This window comes from Agelaius phoeniceus, chromosome 9, assembly GCF_051311805.1.
Source record: "Agelaius phoeniceus isolate bAgePho1 chromosome 9, bAgePho1.hap1, whole genome shotgun sequence".
In the NCBI taxonomy this organism is placed as follows: Eukaryota; Metazoa; Chordata; class Aves; order Passeriformes; family Icteridae; genus Agelaius; species Agelaius phoeniceus.
In genome coordinates, this window is record NC_135273.1 from 23,972,328 (window position 1) to 23,987,532 (window position 15,205).

At 42.5% G+C, this 15,205-nt stretch overlaps 1 protein-coding gene across 10 annotated transcripts in view; it reads left to right on the plus strand.

Moving 5' to 3' along the window:
• Positions 1-15,205, plus strand: part of ZMIZ1 (zinc finger MIZ-type containing 1) — a 339,116-nt gene that overhangs the window by 318,180 nt on the left and 5,731 nt on the right. For 9 of the 10 annotated variants that reach the window (XM_077183273.1, XM_077183272.1, XM_077183275.1 and 6 more), the window contains 7 exons: positions 758-863; positions 1,401-1,561; positions 1,847-1,914; positions 3,280-3,348; positions 3,869-4,116; positions 6,927-7,090; positions 12,785-13,033. In XM_077183273.1, coding sequence (XP_077039388.1) covers positions 758-863; positions 1,401-1,561; positions 1,847-1,914; positions 3,280-3,348; positions 3,869-4,116; positions 6,927-7,090; positions 12,785-13,033 — 1,065 coding nt within the window. The remainder of the gene's footprint in view (positions 1-757; positions 864-1,400; positions 1,562-1,846; positions 1,915-3,279; positions 3,349-3,868; positions 4,117-6,926; positions 7,091-12,784; positions 13,034-15,205) is intronic. The other variant, XM_077183278.1, reaches the window with a different exon arrangement.

The following is a 15,205-nucleotide window of genomic DNA, read 5'->3' on the forward strand; positions in this document are numbered from 1 at the left end:
CTCATATTCAATGATGCAATCTAGACCATTCAGTTTTCCCCTTTCTCCTTTTCCATGGGTTAGTTACTCTTGGGGATGAGTACTGTATTTTTAATGCAGACTGTTCTGCAAATCCAGTCAGAGCTTCTGACTGTTCTCTTGTCTCTGACAATAAAGCAAGCTGCTAGCTCTCACAAGGTCAGGGTGTGAGGCATTTTGACAAGAAGCCATCCACCCATTTTTCTTTACTTCACACGGCTGTTTCCCTGCATAATGTCATTTATCTGGTAGCAAAGAGCAGGGGGCAGCATCCTGTGAATCCACAACGAGCTCTGTGTTGGGTAAGAAGATTCAGCTGATTCCAGGCATATCAGTTGCAAATTGTTTTCACAACTTCCAGCGTAGTCTGAGGGCAGGCAGGTAGGCTAGGCTCTGTCAGACAGTCCAGGGTTTTAAAAATAAACCCTGAAGTCAGATATTAATATGTCAGCTGTACGTATACTGAATATTAAGGAGGGAGAAAATGCAGAAGATCCTTGCTTTTTTTAAAGCCCTTCTATACATTAAGCGTGGAGTTACTGCACAGTGTGCAGAATATCCATAAGGGAGCGTGTGTGCTCAGCAGAGCAGAACCAGCTTTTATGTTTAAGCCTCAGGCTCTCACAGAAACCAAGTGTCCAAGGGAAGAGTGCAGCTCAGTTTGGGAGTGCATTTAGCACTCCCAGACGTTTAACCTGTGTGCTGGGTTCTCTTCCTAACAAAAGGTGTTTCCTTGCAGTCGCACTTGTTCGTGTTGCAGTTGGTGCACCGGCCATCGGTTCGCTCCGTACTCCAAGGTCTGCTGAAGAAACGCCTCCTCCCAGCAGAACATTGTATCACCAAGAGTGAGTTTGCCTTCTTTGGGGGTGATGATTTCCCAGAATGTCTATGTTCAGTTGTGATAAGCTATCTCTGCCCCAGATTTACTTGTTTACTGATAACCTTAAGCTGTACTTAAGGAATTTGCAGAACATGATGTGGATGGATGAATGGCTATTTGGGTGGAGGTAACAAAGTTTCAAGGACACAAGCTTAGTACCTAAAGAGGACTGTCCTATTCCAGAACAATCTCTCTGGCTTTTCCTCCATATTTGTTTTTGACTCATCAATAAAGAAAGGTTAATTCTTTATTTGTCTAGGGCTTCTTTGGGTGCTTGTATGACACTTAATTTGATTAAGAATATAGCTGATATGCATGTGTGATGGTTTTTCTGTTCAGGAGAATGTACTCTCCTTCTTACACAGAAGACACCTGTGTGGGTATATTGTTCATTCAATTGTCCCTTAGATATTGAAGGCATTTCTTAAATGTTGAAGAAATTTCAGATTTCAGTGTTAGAACTTACAATACACTTGTGCTTTCTCACCTTCTTCCTAAACAGTCAAGAGGAACTTCAGCAGCGTAGCAGCTTCCTCTGGCAATGCAACACTAAATGGGGAGGATGGGGTGGAGCAGACTGCTATCAAAGTGTCTCTCAAGTGTCCAATCACATTCCGGCGGATCCAGCTCCCGGCCAGGGGTCACGACTGCAAGCACGTACAGGTGAGTGGGTGCCAGTGCCTGGCAGGGTCCCTCTGCCACGTGGTGGTCCAGTGCCTTCAGTGTGGGAGCACCCAATACATGGCATTTGTTCTGTCAGCCCCAATAGTTAACTGTATGATGTTTAATGTAGAGGAGAAAAGTAAGCTGTTTGGTTTAGTTTCCAGTGCTAGGAGGCTTTTTTCATGTCAGTTTTACTTTTGTCTAACAGCTTCATTTAATACAGTATTTTCCTTTTGTTTTGTCTGGTTTGTTTTTTTCCTTTTTTGTTTTTTTTCTGATACCTAGTGCTTTGATCTGGAATCTTACTTGCAACTGAACTGTGAAAGAGGAACTTGGCGGTGTCCAGTATGCAAGTAAGTGCATCCATACTACATAAAATGCAGTTGTACACAATTTGACCAAATTTGGATCATATTTAAAATCATGAAGGAGAGAAGAAGGAAGTTCTAGGAAATAAGGTTATATACCACATTTACTTAAAGAGCATAAAGTCCAATGAGAATTCCTGAAATATTTTACCACCCTGGATTATTAGAAATTCAAAAACATGTAACAAGATATTTCCTCACAAGATTTCATTACAGATCATCCATGGGTTGTATAGGGTTCAAAAGAGGTTCAAATATTTACATTGATAAGATAGATATCTACAATCCAGAATAAGGCTGATTTTTTTTTAAAAAGTAAAAAATTTCCAAGGAGCAAAAGCTGCAGTTGTTGCTTAGGGAAAAAGAGGGATGGATACCTTGGTATAATTTCAAGCTAATATTTTTACCAATGAGTTAGTGTACTGCAGATTAAATGGAAGAAGAACTTGGAAGTGGTTACAGACTGTCCATCCTTGTGTTTAACTGGGCAGAAAACCCAGCAGAATGTCTGCAGGCCAGTTCAGTGTCTGCGGCCTCCTGTGCTCCCGGCACAGGGTTGGGAGCAGGCTCCAGCCTCAGCTGAGGAGCCAGGGCTCTTCAGCTCCAGCAGCTGTGGCTGTACCAGCCGGCCCTGGCTCTGCACAGTCTCCACTTGGGTCCTTGCTCTGACAGCCAGTGTTAGGTACAAACAGCAGTGGGTGTTGCCCATTCTGGCTGTTCTGAAGACATGGCAGGCAGGAGACGAGCTCGTTTCCATTACTGTCCATGGCTGATCTGTGCCCTAACACACAAGTGCTTTCTCCAAACTGCCCAAATCTGTTCTATCTTCTATATTTGGCTAAAAATATCATGAGAGTTGATTATCTTGCCTTCTTAATTCATGTATTCATGCATCTAGGCTAAATTTTTGTCCTCCGTCTCTGAACATGAGCACCTGCATTCAGATCTATGTGTCTACATAGCTAAATCATTTCCAGTTTTGTTTTGTTCTGTCCCCATCTGTGCTGATCTTAAGTAGAGTAGCTGTAACACTTAGTTTTGCAGTAGTACTGTGGACCTCAAAAAAAGAGAAAGATCTAATTTAAAAAAATAGTGCTAACTGATGTTTACAGGAGAGATCTGCTATGTTTGAAAATACTTCAAATTTGCAATGTATTTCACTAACAAAAATTACTTAAAGAGTGTGAACAGCTCGTGGACACACACAAGTAGATGTATCCTTATCTATTTGATGTAAATATCCTGGTAATGTAGATGTAGAACATCTAAAACTGTTTCCCCAAATTATTCTTTCCCTTGCAATATTCTAACATGAAGTTTGTTTGTTTTTTTTATTTTTTTACTTTTTAGTAAAACTGCTCTCTTGGAGGGCTTGGAGGTTGACCAGTATATGTGGGGTATTCTGAACGCCATACAAAAGTAAGTGATCTCCCTACTGATACCCAAGACTAAGCAACTAGGAGTTATGGTAATGAGTACTGAGATACTCACACCAAAATAGATCTTGGTGATTGAACTTGAATATTCCATTGCATGGTGTCTTGGGGGAGCAGGTGACAGAGTGAATCAGTTTCCATCTTCTTTGTAGATATTGTTTGGGTTATCTCCTAATGGCAGCCTCACCAGTGAAGCAGAGGGAAGAGCCAGAATGGAGGATTAAATGCTTTCTTGTATTTACAAGCAGTCCCTCTGATTCAGAGGTGGCAAACCACATTGATATGTTTGGATTTCATTGTGTGGATAAACATAGAAATGTGTTCTCATGGTTGCCTTTTTTTAAATTTGCTTTCAGCACACTCTTGAGGAGTAAGAGATCTTAATGTTGTATTACACCAGAGCATTTCAGAACATTGGTTACCATGCAGATTCTTAGGGAAACTTCAGCAGAATTGATTTAAAGATATTCAACTAAATGCTAAATTTTCACATTATTTTACAGCTCCGAGTTTGAAGAAGTTACCATTGATCCAACTTGCAGTTGGAGGCCGGTCCCTATAAAGTCAGATATTCACATCAAAGATGACCCAGATGGCATTCCCTCAAAAAGATTTAAGACAATGAGTCCAAGCCAGATGATCATGCCAAATGTAATGGAGATGATTGCAGCTTTGGGTCCTGGCCCGTCACCTTACCCATCCCTACCCCCTCCTCCAGGAGGCAACAGCTCCACTGAATATGGTAACCAAGGTTAGTTCCATGGCTTTGTGCAGCCAGCTGCTCACTCTGGCCCTCAGTGGTTCAGTCAGCCTTGTGATTCAGGTGTGTCAGTGCATCCTCTCAGAGCGATGCACGAGGACAATAAATGATATGGCCGCAATTCTGAAATTCTGAGTAAGTCTTTTCAGTTAAGGTTCATCTGTTCAATGGAGTGTATATTTTAGTAAGTATTATATTTTAGTTATATATTGTAGTATTTAATTATTTTATTTAGTATTTTAAGTATTTGTGCTTGTCATATTCATAGTCATGCAGCCCTCCCTGAATCAAGAAACATTGTATATTACCTTCTATATTCATGGCCTGCCATAATAGACATATTTCTGCTTTTTTTTTCTGTGCATTGTCATTCTGTTCCACTCTCAAGTGAAAACATCTGGTACTACATAAGTATAAAACCTGACCCATTAACCCTGCTACTTGTGCCACTAGGTTAACTTGTGGCCATGTGAGTGACATTCCATAGGCCACCAGAAAAGGGTCAACTTGTAAAGAGCTTTTAGCTGCTTTGCAAATACCTTTGCATTAGAAAATTCCTTTTGAGCTCCTCTGCCCATGTGCTACCAGATTGAGGAACAGGGAACTAAATGCAGCCAATGGAGATAGGTTTTCAAATTACTGGTATGTTGTGAATAACTCAATTTTAGTGACAATTCTGAAAACATGAAACCAGAGACTGTGTCTTTTGCAAGTAACATTATATGAGTCAGTTCAGCTCTGGGAAAAGACCAACTGTTCACACTATCAGAATCCCCAAATTGATTACAAGGTGATACATGTGCTTTTTGCAGGCGTTGAAGAAAAATATAGATTGCATGCAAAATACAGTTAATTTGCTCCAGTGACTGCAAAACTGATGACAGATGATAAAACTTACAAGGTTTTCAAACAGATGAATGATTACTATAACAAAGCCAAGAGCACTGAATCACATATTTTTTCCCCTATTTAGTAGGAGTAAAGTGCAGTCAGAGCCTGAGAACAGAGCTGTCTGTTCCTCACCATATTTCCAGCTCATACTCAGGAGCAGACAGGATAGCCCTGTCACATGTGGGGTTTAGGCTTGGTGTGAGCATTGCTGTTATTGAGCAATGTGTGAGCATGACTGTTATTTTGCTGTCTTCCCCTATGGGTCCTGTAGCAGAGGTAGTGACTGCTCCTTGCAGCCCTGAGTCCCCTCTGGCAGGTGAAACCCACCTGTTTGCCCTGCAGTAGGGATGTCAGCACAGTGTGCCAGATTATCCCAAATGTCTGACAGGTCTGTCCCTCAGCACATGGCACTGCTCTTGCTGCAGAGAGGGGCTTGCTGCTGCATGGCTGTAACTCCCTGGGCATGGTGCCTTGTATCTTTATTCTCCATCAATACATGCACTGAAACTTAGTGATTGCAATTACATAATGTCCTTTGATTAACAGTTCTTCAGAGCAATGTAGTAGTAGTAGTAGTATTACTACTGTGGTTTATGTTTGTTTATTTGGGTTTGACAGGAAGCATACTGAGGTTTAATTTGCAAACATAACAAATATTCAGTGCTACAAGACCACATTCCAGCTGCCTGCTAAATAATTATTCCTGATGCAAGGCAAGACCAGCTATGTTCTGTGAGACTCATCCAGTTTGCAGATTAACAAAATGAGAATTAGTAAGGCTCTGCAGTATTTACATGATAGATCAAAGTCCTGACGTCTTTGAGAAGTACTCTTACATGGCTAATGACTACTATTCCTCCAAGATTAAACTTCTGCTTGTGAAGCTGTGCTAAAGAGCAAATGATGCAACTACTTCAGTTTGTCAAACTCCCTTCTTGAGTTGAATATTTAAAACTGTGGTACTTCTACTGACAAACTGCAGGCTCTCTGTGCAAGCTCCAAAGCTGTTTTGTTATTTCAGAGCTCAGTATCATCCACTTCAGTTGCTTGTATGAAATAGGTGAATAGTTTTAATTCACTTTTTGCTGTTCATAGCAAATAAGCCACTAGAGTTGATATCTGAGTTAGAAGTGTTAAGAGAGGAATCTTGACAAAAAATATGAAGAGTAAAATCCCTGTATTGGGATACCTGCTTGCTTTAGAATTCGGGAGATCCCTGGGCTGAGGTGGGCTGGATCCCTATGGACAGTGGTCATACAGTACTTGTCCTGCAGAGCAGCAGGGGACTCCAGGCCTGCTTCAAGATGTGTGTGTAAATCCAGTCACTAAATCCAGTGAATTTTGTAAGTTTTTTGGGAGCCCCAATTAGATAAGAACACCTCTTCTATGCAATTTATGAAGGGATAGAGTAGAGGCTGTGCTATGATGTGGTATTGTGGCATCTTCCAGATTCACTTCTGTCAATTACTTTCATCAGAAGCTGAAGCAGTGCTACAGTCTTACTGAGTGTGTAGAAGCACAGCCATAAATAACACAGGTGTCCTATAAATAATCTGGGACTTGGGCAGTCAGTCTCAGTTACACTGAGATGCTTCCAGATACGAATATCCCATAGAATTTAATATCCTGTTTACTTCTCGGCATGGTTAAGTTTATGTGGTGACTTGGCAATAGTTTTTCAAAATGTCAGCAGTTTTCAATTAGTTCCAACTCATAAATGAATTATTGCAGCAGCCAGTGTTTGGAAGCCAAGTGCCCTGTCCCCACTCACTCAGCATTGGGGGCACAGCTTTGTCAAGTTCAGTGTCACAGCTCCCTGTGCTGTGCAGGGAGAGCACACATCACACAGCTCCTGCAAGATACTCAGAGAGATCAACCTTGGAAACAAATCACATCTGTTTCTCTTTCAGGCAACAGTTACCAAGGTCATGGCAATTTTGACTTCCCGCATGGGAATCCTGGTGGCACATCTATGAATGACTTCATGCATGGGCCACAGCTGTCACATCCCCCAGACATGCCGAGCAGCATGGCAGCTCTGGACAAACCTCTCAGTCACCCCATGCAGGAATCTGTAAGTAATGGTGCTGGGCACGTAGGTTCTCCTTGGTGGGGGTAAGGAGCTCTCATCCAGCCGATGGACTCACCTTAGGAACTGCTTTTACTTTCTGTGGGTTCCTCACTTGGGAAGTTGGTGAAATAGAGTAGTCTTGAGAAATGCCAGAAATGCCAATTTTTAGTTTCTGGCCATTTTGAGTTTTTGGAGAAGCATTTCTGCACTTTTTGAATTGTCATTTAAGCTTGTTTATCTGAAAGAAAGAACCTGGCTCAGTGTGCTTGTATTAATCATTGTGCTTTGCTCTGACACATGAAAAAAAATGTACTTCATTCTCTAGGCCAGCAGGACTGTGAATATCCATCTCCAAGAGACAGCTTGTTAAAGCAAGATATTGGATGACTTCAGAGCAGGGACAATATCTTCCCTGGCTTTTTCTCTGAGGGCAAAATTTGCATCAAAGCATTTTGTGGGGGAATTCTACTCAAGTAGCATGAAAGGCACTTTTAAACTTTTGGTAATAGGACAAGCTTGCAGATTTCAAGGAGAGACACTGCCACTGGTCTGAAAATATCAATGTAAGGGACTGAAAAGTAGAGGTTCCTCAGGTCTCAGATGGTGAGGCAGAACTGTGTATTGGAAAAGCAGCTTGCTCAGAGCACTGAGTTTTCTATACAGAACTTTATATATCTCCAGAAAATGCAGTACTGCAGCAACTAGGTGGTAGAAAAGCTACCAGCAGCATTTAGCTCTTAGGCATGGTTAGTCATCTATTTTAGCTCTGTGTGTGGGGTGTGTATACATCCTTTTATGTTCATTTAAGTTGCAGAGCAGGGGGTTTAAAGTGCGCTGTTACTGCACAGGAAGGATGTTTAACTTGACAAGTCATATGTGCCGTGTCTTTAGTGAATCCTAGAAAGTACAATTTCAGAATGTAATGAGGAAACATGGTAGCAGATGCTCAGCAAAATCCTACTCAGTCAATGTCTCCTCTAGCTGGCAGTGGGTTTTCCAAGGAGGATGGTGAGAAATAGAAGAGAGTGGAGAAAGAGTTCTTCGTATAGTTTGGAGAGAGTCCAGGTACCAAGCCTGTCTGCAGAGGAAGAGTCCAGAAACTGTAATGACTTTACCACTTTACAGGCTGATAAATGAGGACAAACATGCTGTAGTTTTGCATTGGCAAATTCTGCATACACAGCACAGAGTGGTCAGAATTCTCTGCACAAGAATCAACCACACAGTATCAGAATACAGTAGTGAGAGGAAATGGATGAACCAGCCTGAACCACTCACAGCTGCTTTCCTTCAAATCAAAGTCACAAGGAATTATTCTTTGCTTCCCATCATCTGGCACCTGCCTCCTGACTTCATCAGGCATACCTTTGCTCTAGTGTTGCCCTGGTGAAATTCTGAAGTGGTAGGATATGAAGTAGTTGAATATAAAAGTGAAGAGTTTGTAGCTTTCTGAAAATGGGACTGTTTACATAGAGTAGAGGTGAAAGTTCCTCAAGGCTATGCATGTTCCAGAGCTCTGTATCTAGGCAAATGTTAATGCAGTTCTGTGGGCCAATCTGTAGCATATCTAGTACTTGCTTATGATAGCTGGCAATTAAAGGAAACCTTTGCCTCACTTCTCCCTCATCTATCATGCTACTCAAGCAATATCATTTGGGAATAGGAAGCAGTGCTAAAGCAGATTCCTACATTATGTCAGTGGCTGGTTTTCTGTAATGAGAATCAGTTTTCAGGTCTTTTGGCAGAGGAGAATTAGATTAACCTTGTCAATGTGGCTGTGCAGTTTTCAGTACACATTTGAGGACTCTTAGTGCTCCTGCACGGCCTTTTCAGTGTTATAAAATCTCTGCTTTCCTCTTTCTTTCTTATCCTCTGTTCTTTGCTGTCAAAATGAACTGTTTGTCTGTAGCAGACACTCAAGAAAAGACATCTTTTAAAATTACTGCTTTTAGAGAAATACATGCCTTTAACACATGCCTAAATTGTGTAGTTGCATGTCTTTGAAGAAACACTTCATACAAAAACAACTATAAACAAATTGTGTGACTGAACCAAGGTTTTAAGATATGGCCTGTGCTCTTCTCTGGCTTTGTCTTTCCTTTTACACAGTTAGCAGTTTTTTGTAGCTTGCACATAGTATTCACTTTGGCCATTTACAAGGTGAGTTGGGATTGGATGTTCTGTCCTTTTAGACCTGAGGTCTCTCTTACTGGAGCTGAATGCTGCTGAGGAAGTTCCTAGCAGTCCTATTTTGAAGATTTATGTGGTGGCCCTTACACAGTGGTAGGAAGAGAAAGTTGATCCCTCCAGACATACTCTGTAGGTCACTCCAGGAAATGCAGATATTTGCCCAGTGTATTTAGGGCTGGGTAACCAGGGATAGATCAATCAGAATTTCCTTCTCTTAACAGTGCTGTTCCATTTCTTCTTCTTCCTCTAGAAGAAGAAAAATATCAGGATCTGAAACATGACCAGAATACCTCTTCCCCAGCACAGTGTTGTGAGAGCTGTGGAACAGATACCACATTGCAACAGTGCAAGATTGCTGCAGAGCAGCTGCCACAATCATGGCAGCTCCTGTTTCAGAAATTGTAACCGCATTTTAGACAACAGAGAGAATTCAGTTAGCTCTAGTTTAGTGCTTCTTGCAGACAGTGTAAGGAGGGACTGAGCAATGGATGATGACACCATAGGTTCATACACTCAGGGAGGTGATATGAGCTGGTGCTACTGTAAAAAGTCATTGTCCTTGTTTCTATTTTCACTTTTCCTCCGTCTCAGCAAAACTGTTACTGCAGCCATGAAGTGATCGGGACCCAGGTACTGATATGACTGGAAACTAATTCAGGGGCAGGGTGGGGAAATTCAGTGCATGTCTACCAGGTTTCACCTTGCAGACATGGCAAACTGGTGGATGGGAAAAGTGGCCAAGAACATCAGCAGGGTAGGCAGGATGGCATCTTTTAACAGTTTTGGTAGCTAATACAGCAGAAGAGTTGGTAAAACTGTGACCCTGGTAATAGAGAGAGATATAAACTATTGACTTAACCTGGTGATTTTCTCCCACTAATAATTTTCTTCAGAAACAGAAAGAATATTGCTGTGCAGTGGCAGGCCCTGTTGCTCCACAGCTGTACATCTCAGCACTCCTAGAGGTCACTGTTGGGCTGTAGAGCTGTGCTGCTGTGTGCCATTAAACTGAAGATGTAGTTGTCTGCTCGAAGCTTTTCTTTCATAGACTGTAAATGCTTTAAGAGTGCCAAAACTTATGCTGCTAAAAACAACTCTGGAATTATCTTACTGTGCAAGCAAAGGCAACTTTGTTAGACTCTGCATTCATAGTGAGGGTCAGTGCTTTCAGAATAAAATAGTGGGATTCGCAGGTACAAGCTAAACATACCCAAAGTGTGCTGCTTACAAAGTGTTTGCACCATAGCAAAATTATCATCAGTTAGCTGAATGCAAATAAAAAATGTTCCCATCCTGAGCATTTTGCTTTCTCACTGAGGGGCTGGTGGAGTCAGTGGCCTAAGTTGGATGGATTTGGAATCTGCGATGGCTCTTCAAAGAATGTAATTGCCCTCAGTCTTACAATAAACAATTAGTCCCTATACACCCCTTGTCTAAGGACTCAAGTGACTGTGTTATCAGCTAAATATATATTTAAATCTTTGCCTGTATAAACACAATGTAGTATTTCTTACCTGCTTATTTGTTTTGAAATCTGTCTGAGTACATATGAATGCCTCTCCTAGTTAAAATAATTATTTATATACATGTGCCAGCATGACCCTTGCTTTATGCATTCAGGGATAAATTTAAGAGATTCCTCAATATAATCCTGTTTGGTTTTGGATTTTTCCAGAAACTGATTTCCCACATTAACAACACTATCATAAATTGCTTTTACTTTTTGTTGTTATTATTCAACTTTCTAACTTCCACACTTTCTGTTGCATGTGTCCTCAATGAGTGAGGAAGGAAACAGTACTATTAAGACTGACATCTACTTTTACTTGGACTTCTGCAAAGTTTTTGGGCTGCAAATTCTTTTACATTAAAGTGTGATCTGTGGGCAGATTTTGTACAAACTTACCCCTATGGTAACAACAGTCTTGGAGAATGTTTTTCAAGTAGTCAAACTCTGACCCCAATGGAGACATGTATATCAGTAGTTTTTACCAGTTACTTTAAACTCTCTCATGGGTTAGAGAGCCAAATACCATGCAGGTAGAATCATTTCCACAAACCTTTGTAATACCAAAGTATTGAAAAGGACCTCCATGAAGCTGAGTGAGACTGTCCCAATGGATCAGCGTTCAAGTTTCAGTTTTCCTAAGAGTGGTGAAAAGTATTTTTTTAAATACTTGTTTCTCTAATTTTTTGATTTATAGGAACATTTAATTAAGTTTTGTAATAACCTCCCTTTTGCTTTCTGAAGTTGAAGGCTGAAGTTAAGATAACTTTGCAGTTTATGTGATATGAAAGGGTGAATACTTACATAGCATTTTGCTGGTTTCTGTTGGCTTGGCTGGATGAATTTCATGCTGTTGTTGTATGTATTTGTTCTTTTATTTCAGCTTCACTTTGTCCAATATGTAGCATTCCTCAAAAAATGTTTACATTTTTTGTTTCTCCATATGCCCAATTACCATGAGATGTCTGATTCTGAAGCATTCAGACACTTCTTTCTCATGGCACCAAGGTCAAGCCCCATAGAATCTACTAGCATTAAATGTGACATGCAGCAGAAGGAAGAATTGGACTTGTGCATTTTTATTGCTTCTCTGTCCTGTGAGAAAGACTTTTCCCTCATTCAGTAATAGGAAGACACATGTGGATTGGTAGCTTATTCCCCACAGAAAGCATAAAAAAACCACTAAGCTCTTGCTAGACAATTCATCCACAGCATGAATACAAAGCAGAGCGTGATTGTTGGCTTAGTTGAAGCTAAGGCCATGTACTTTGCAGTCAGCAGGTGTGCACAGCAGCTCAGCTCATGGTGGGGAATGTGCTTCCTGAGTGCCTTGGTTCTCTCAGCCATCAGAACCCAGCAATGTCGGAAAACATTCAGCCTTTAACAGGGGTTAACAGGGCATTCTGAGAAGAAAAGGAGGGAAGGAGTGGGGAAGAGCTGGTGTTTGCAAGATGTTTGTCAAGAGCTGAGACAGGAATAGGCTGCAGTATCAGGAAGCTACCGAACAGGGGAGCTGAGCAGAAATGATGCACTTTCTCAGGTAATGAGTTTCCTGGCATAGGGATCATTCAACAAATTCTCTGTTCATTCACAACATTTTTTAGGGCAAAAGCATCTGCCTTGCTAATGCTGAGCAGCGCCCATAAGCCTCCTTCCCTTCTCTTTGTGGTGCATTGTTTTGCATCTTCATATACAGTTTTCCACATTACAAGGAAGCAAACCAACAGCACAAGTTCAACGTGTTTTCCCCTTGCAGACAACCTTCAAAAAGCTGAAGCACTTCCTCCAGCATTGGGATATGGAGTTTCCTTTTCCAATGGCGCTTTTTTATTTCTTTTTTTTGTTGTTGTTGTTTGTTGATTGGTTTTGCTGGGTTTTTTTGTTGTGTGTGTCATTTTTTAATTTATTTTGTTTTATAACATGCAGTTACAGAGTCAGGCACTGCGAGCACTGTACCTTGTGGCCTCACTTTCTTTTCCTGCTTTTTTCCTCCTCCGCAGATCCCTCATCCCGGCAGCACTGATCAGTCCCATACTTCCATGCAGCAAGGTTTGCACGTCCCTCACCCCAGCAGCCAGTCAGGGCAGCCATTACATCACAGCGGGCCTCCTACCCAGCAGTCCCGGCAGCCACCCCCGGCCGCTTCTAGCAACCATCCACACAGTGACCTGACCTTTAACCCCTCCTCAGCCTTAGAGGGTCAGGCTGGTGGACAGGGAGCACCCGACATGCCGGAGCCCTCGCTGGATGTAAGTCTGTGTCATACTCTCATCTGCCTGCCATAGCGTGTGCTTCCATTGCGCGGGAGGGCGGGGAGGGCAGGGGCCGGGGCCGCTTCCACAGCACATGCCATCCCTCATGCTTTGGTACATGGGCACCCGTGCTGCAGCCAAGGTGACAGGGCACTCCTGACCTGCTGGGAGAACGGATGGCTCTGCTTGGAGCAGCTGCGTGGTGTGTGAACCATAGGCCTCTTCCTGGCACCAAGGCAGGCGTTTCTTTAGGCAGCAGCTTGGGCACCAGGCCGGGAGCCATCTCCTCCTTTCCCACCTCGTTGCTGGTTGGGCTGTGCTCTCCTGGACCGTGAAGCTGTTGCAGTGCCTGGACAGGAGGGACACAGCTGTGTGAAGTTCTGACCGTGGCGTTGCTGTGCCACGTGAGCTCTGTGCTGAGCCCTGCAGCATGTCCTGGCCAGTGGAAGTGGGGTCTGTGTTGGCCCACCCTGTGACACTGTCCCTGCTCCCTGCAGCCAGAAACAGTCTGTGCCCTTCTTGTGGGTGGCTCAGCAGCATAAGTTCCTCTTCCCAGTATACCACACAGGGACGTAAACAACATGGACATTTTCTGCCTCCTTAGCCACCATGGGAGGCAGCTCACAACTAACTGAGGTCTAGTTTTAAGGCCAAAAGTAGTCTTCCATCTCTTAACATCGATTCAGTGGAGTTGGAAGTGACTTACTTGAGGTATATCTCTCTGGTTAGCCATCTACCTCCCAAAACATAAATCCTCAGCACTAGGATTGGATTTTTGTTTGAGTCATGCATTCCTGTATGTGTATCTTCTGTCTGTTCCAAAGTCTGCTGCTGCACAGTTAATTTCCTTAGAGATGTGTTTGCTTCTGTGCCTTGGATTTATATCTGTATTTGCTGTTGCTGTATACTTGCATCTCCCCTGTCACACAGGAGTACTGGGCTGGCAGGTAGCCTCACAGGGGAGGGAAGGGGTTAGGGGAAAGATAGAGGCTCCAGGATACTGCAGGAACAGTGATCAGTGAGGCAACTTCTGCTGTTTCACACAATATGGTTGTGTGCACATCATGTGGGAACAATAGTTCATGTGGCAGTTGAAGTTCTGAACCCTTAAGGATCCTGTCTGAGCGATACTGAAAGGTGAAAAAAAAAGGTCTCTTTTTTCCTTCTAGTATTTAAGAAACATTCAGTATTTTGTTATGGGTCAGGCACCCATTCCTTGGTGAGAAGCAAAGTACAAAAATCTGTACACTTACACAGTACTGTGGTTATCACTGATGAAGGATTGCTGGTTTCTTAACAGGAGGCAAGTGCTGTACAGTGTGGGAAATAAACTTACTGGAAATACCTGTGATCCTGATCAGATGGATTATTGTAATGGGTGTCTTGTGGCTGAATAAAGTCCCATGCAGCAAAGCAAACAGGGCACTGTACTGTGGGCAACTTGACCCACTCCCTACTGGCACAGTCACAGTCATTCTGCAGAATTCAGTGAGATGCAGTCCAAGGTTTAACCTGGGTTAAAGAATCCACTCCTATGGATGCAGGCACAGACAGGGGAGATCTGCACAGGTACTTCAGACAGCAGAGGCTCAAGGCTGAAATCACTGGTTAGACCTCTCCATTTGCACTTCAGGAGCATAGGGTACACGTCTCCCAACTCTACCCTAAATCTGGCACATTGCTGTAGCTTCTGTCCCCATCACCCCCTCACAGGCCCTGGCACTCCTCTCTCTTCTGTCCCTGCTCCAGCACAGCACTCTCAGTTCCCAGCAAGCCCTTCCTGAGGTCTCTGGTTTTCCCACCAGTGGGGCAGGAGGCCAGCTCTGCTGCCTGACCCCTCTGGCTGAGGGAAGCTGAGGTCACCCTCTCATAGATGATTCAAATTTTTAAGAACAAGTTGTAAAATTGTAGGACAGATTCAATAACTTTTTTATTTCTCCACACTTGGAGGGGCTGCCGTTTTCTTTCGACTCTTTTTTTTTCTTTTTGGATTTTTTATGATATACTCATAAAAAATTATAATAGGAGGTGAAGTACATTTAAAAGTCTCATATCTCCATACAATGACAATAGCATTTTTACCATTAATAAAATGAGGTGGTAGCTTAAGAAGAAGATTCCTTCTGGGAGATTCTGTTTATGTAAACTTGACATGGCATTTTTTCAAAA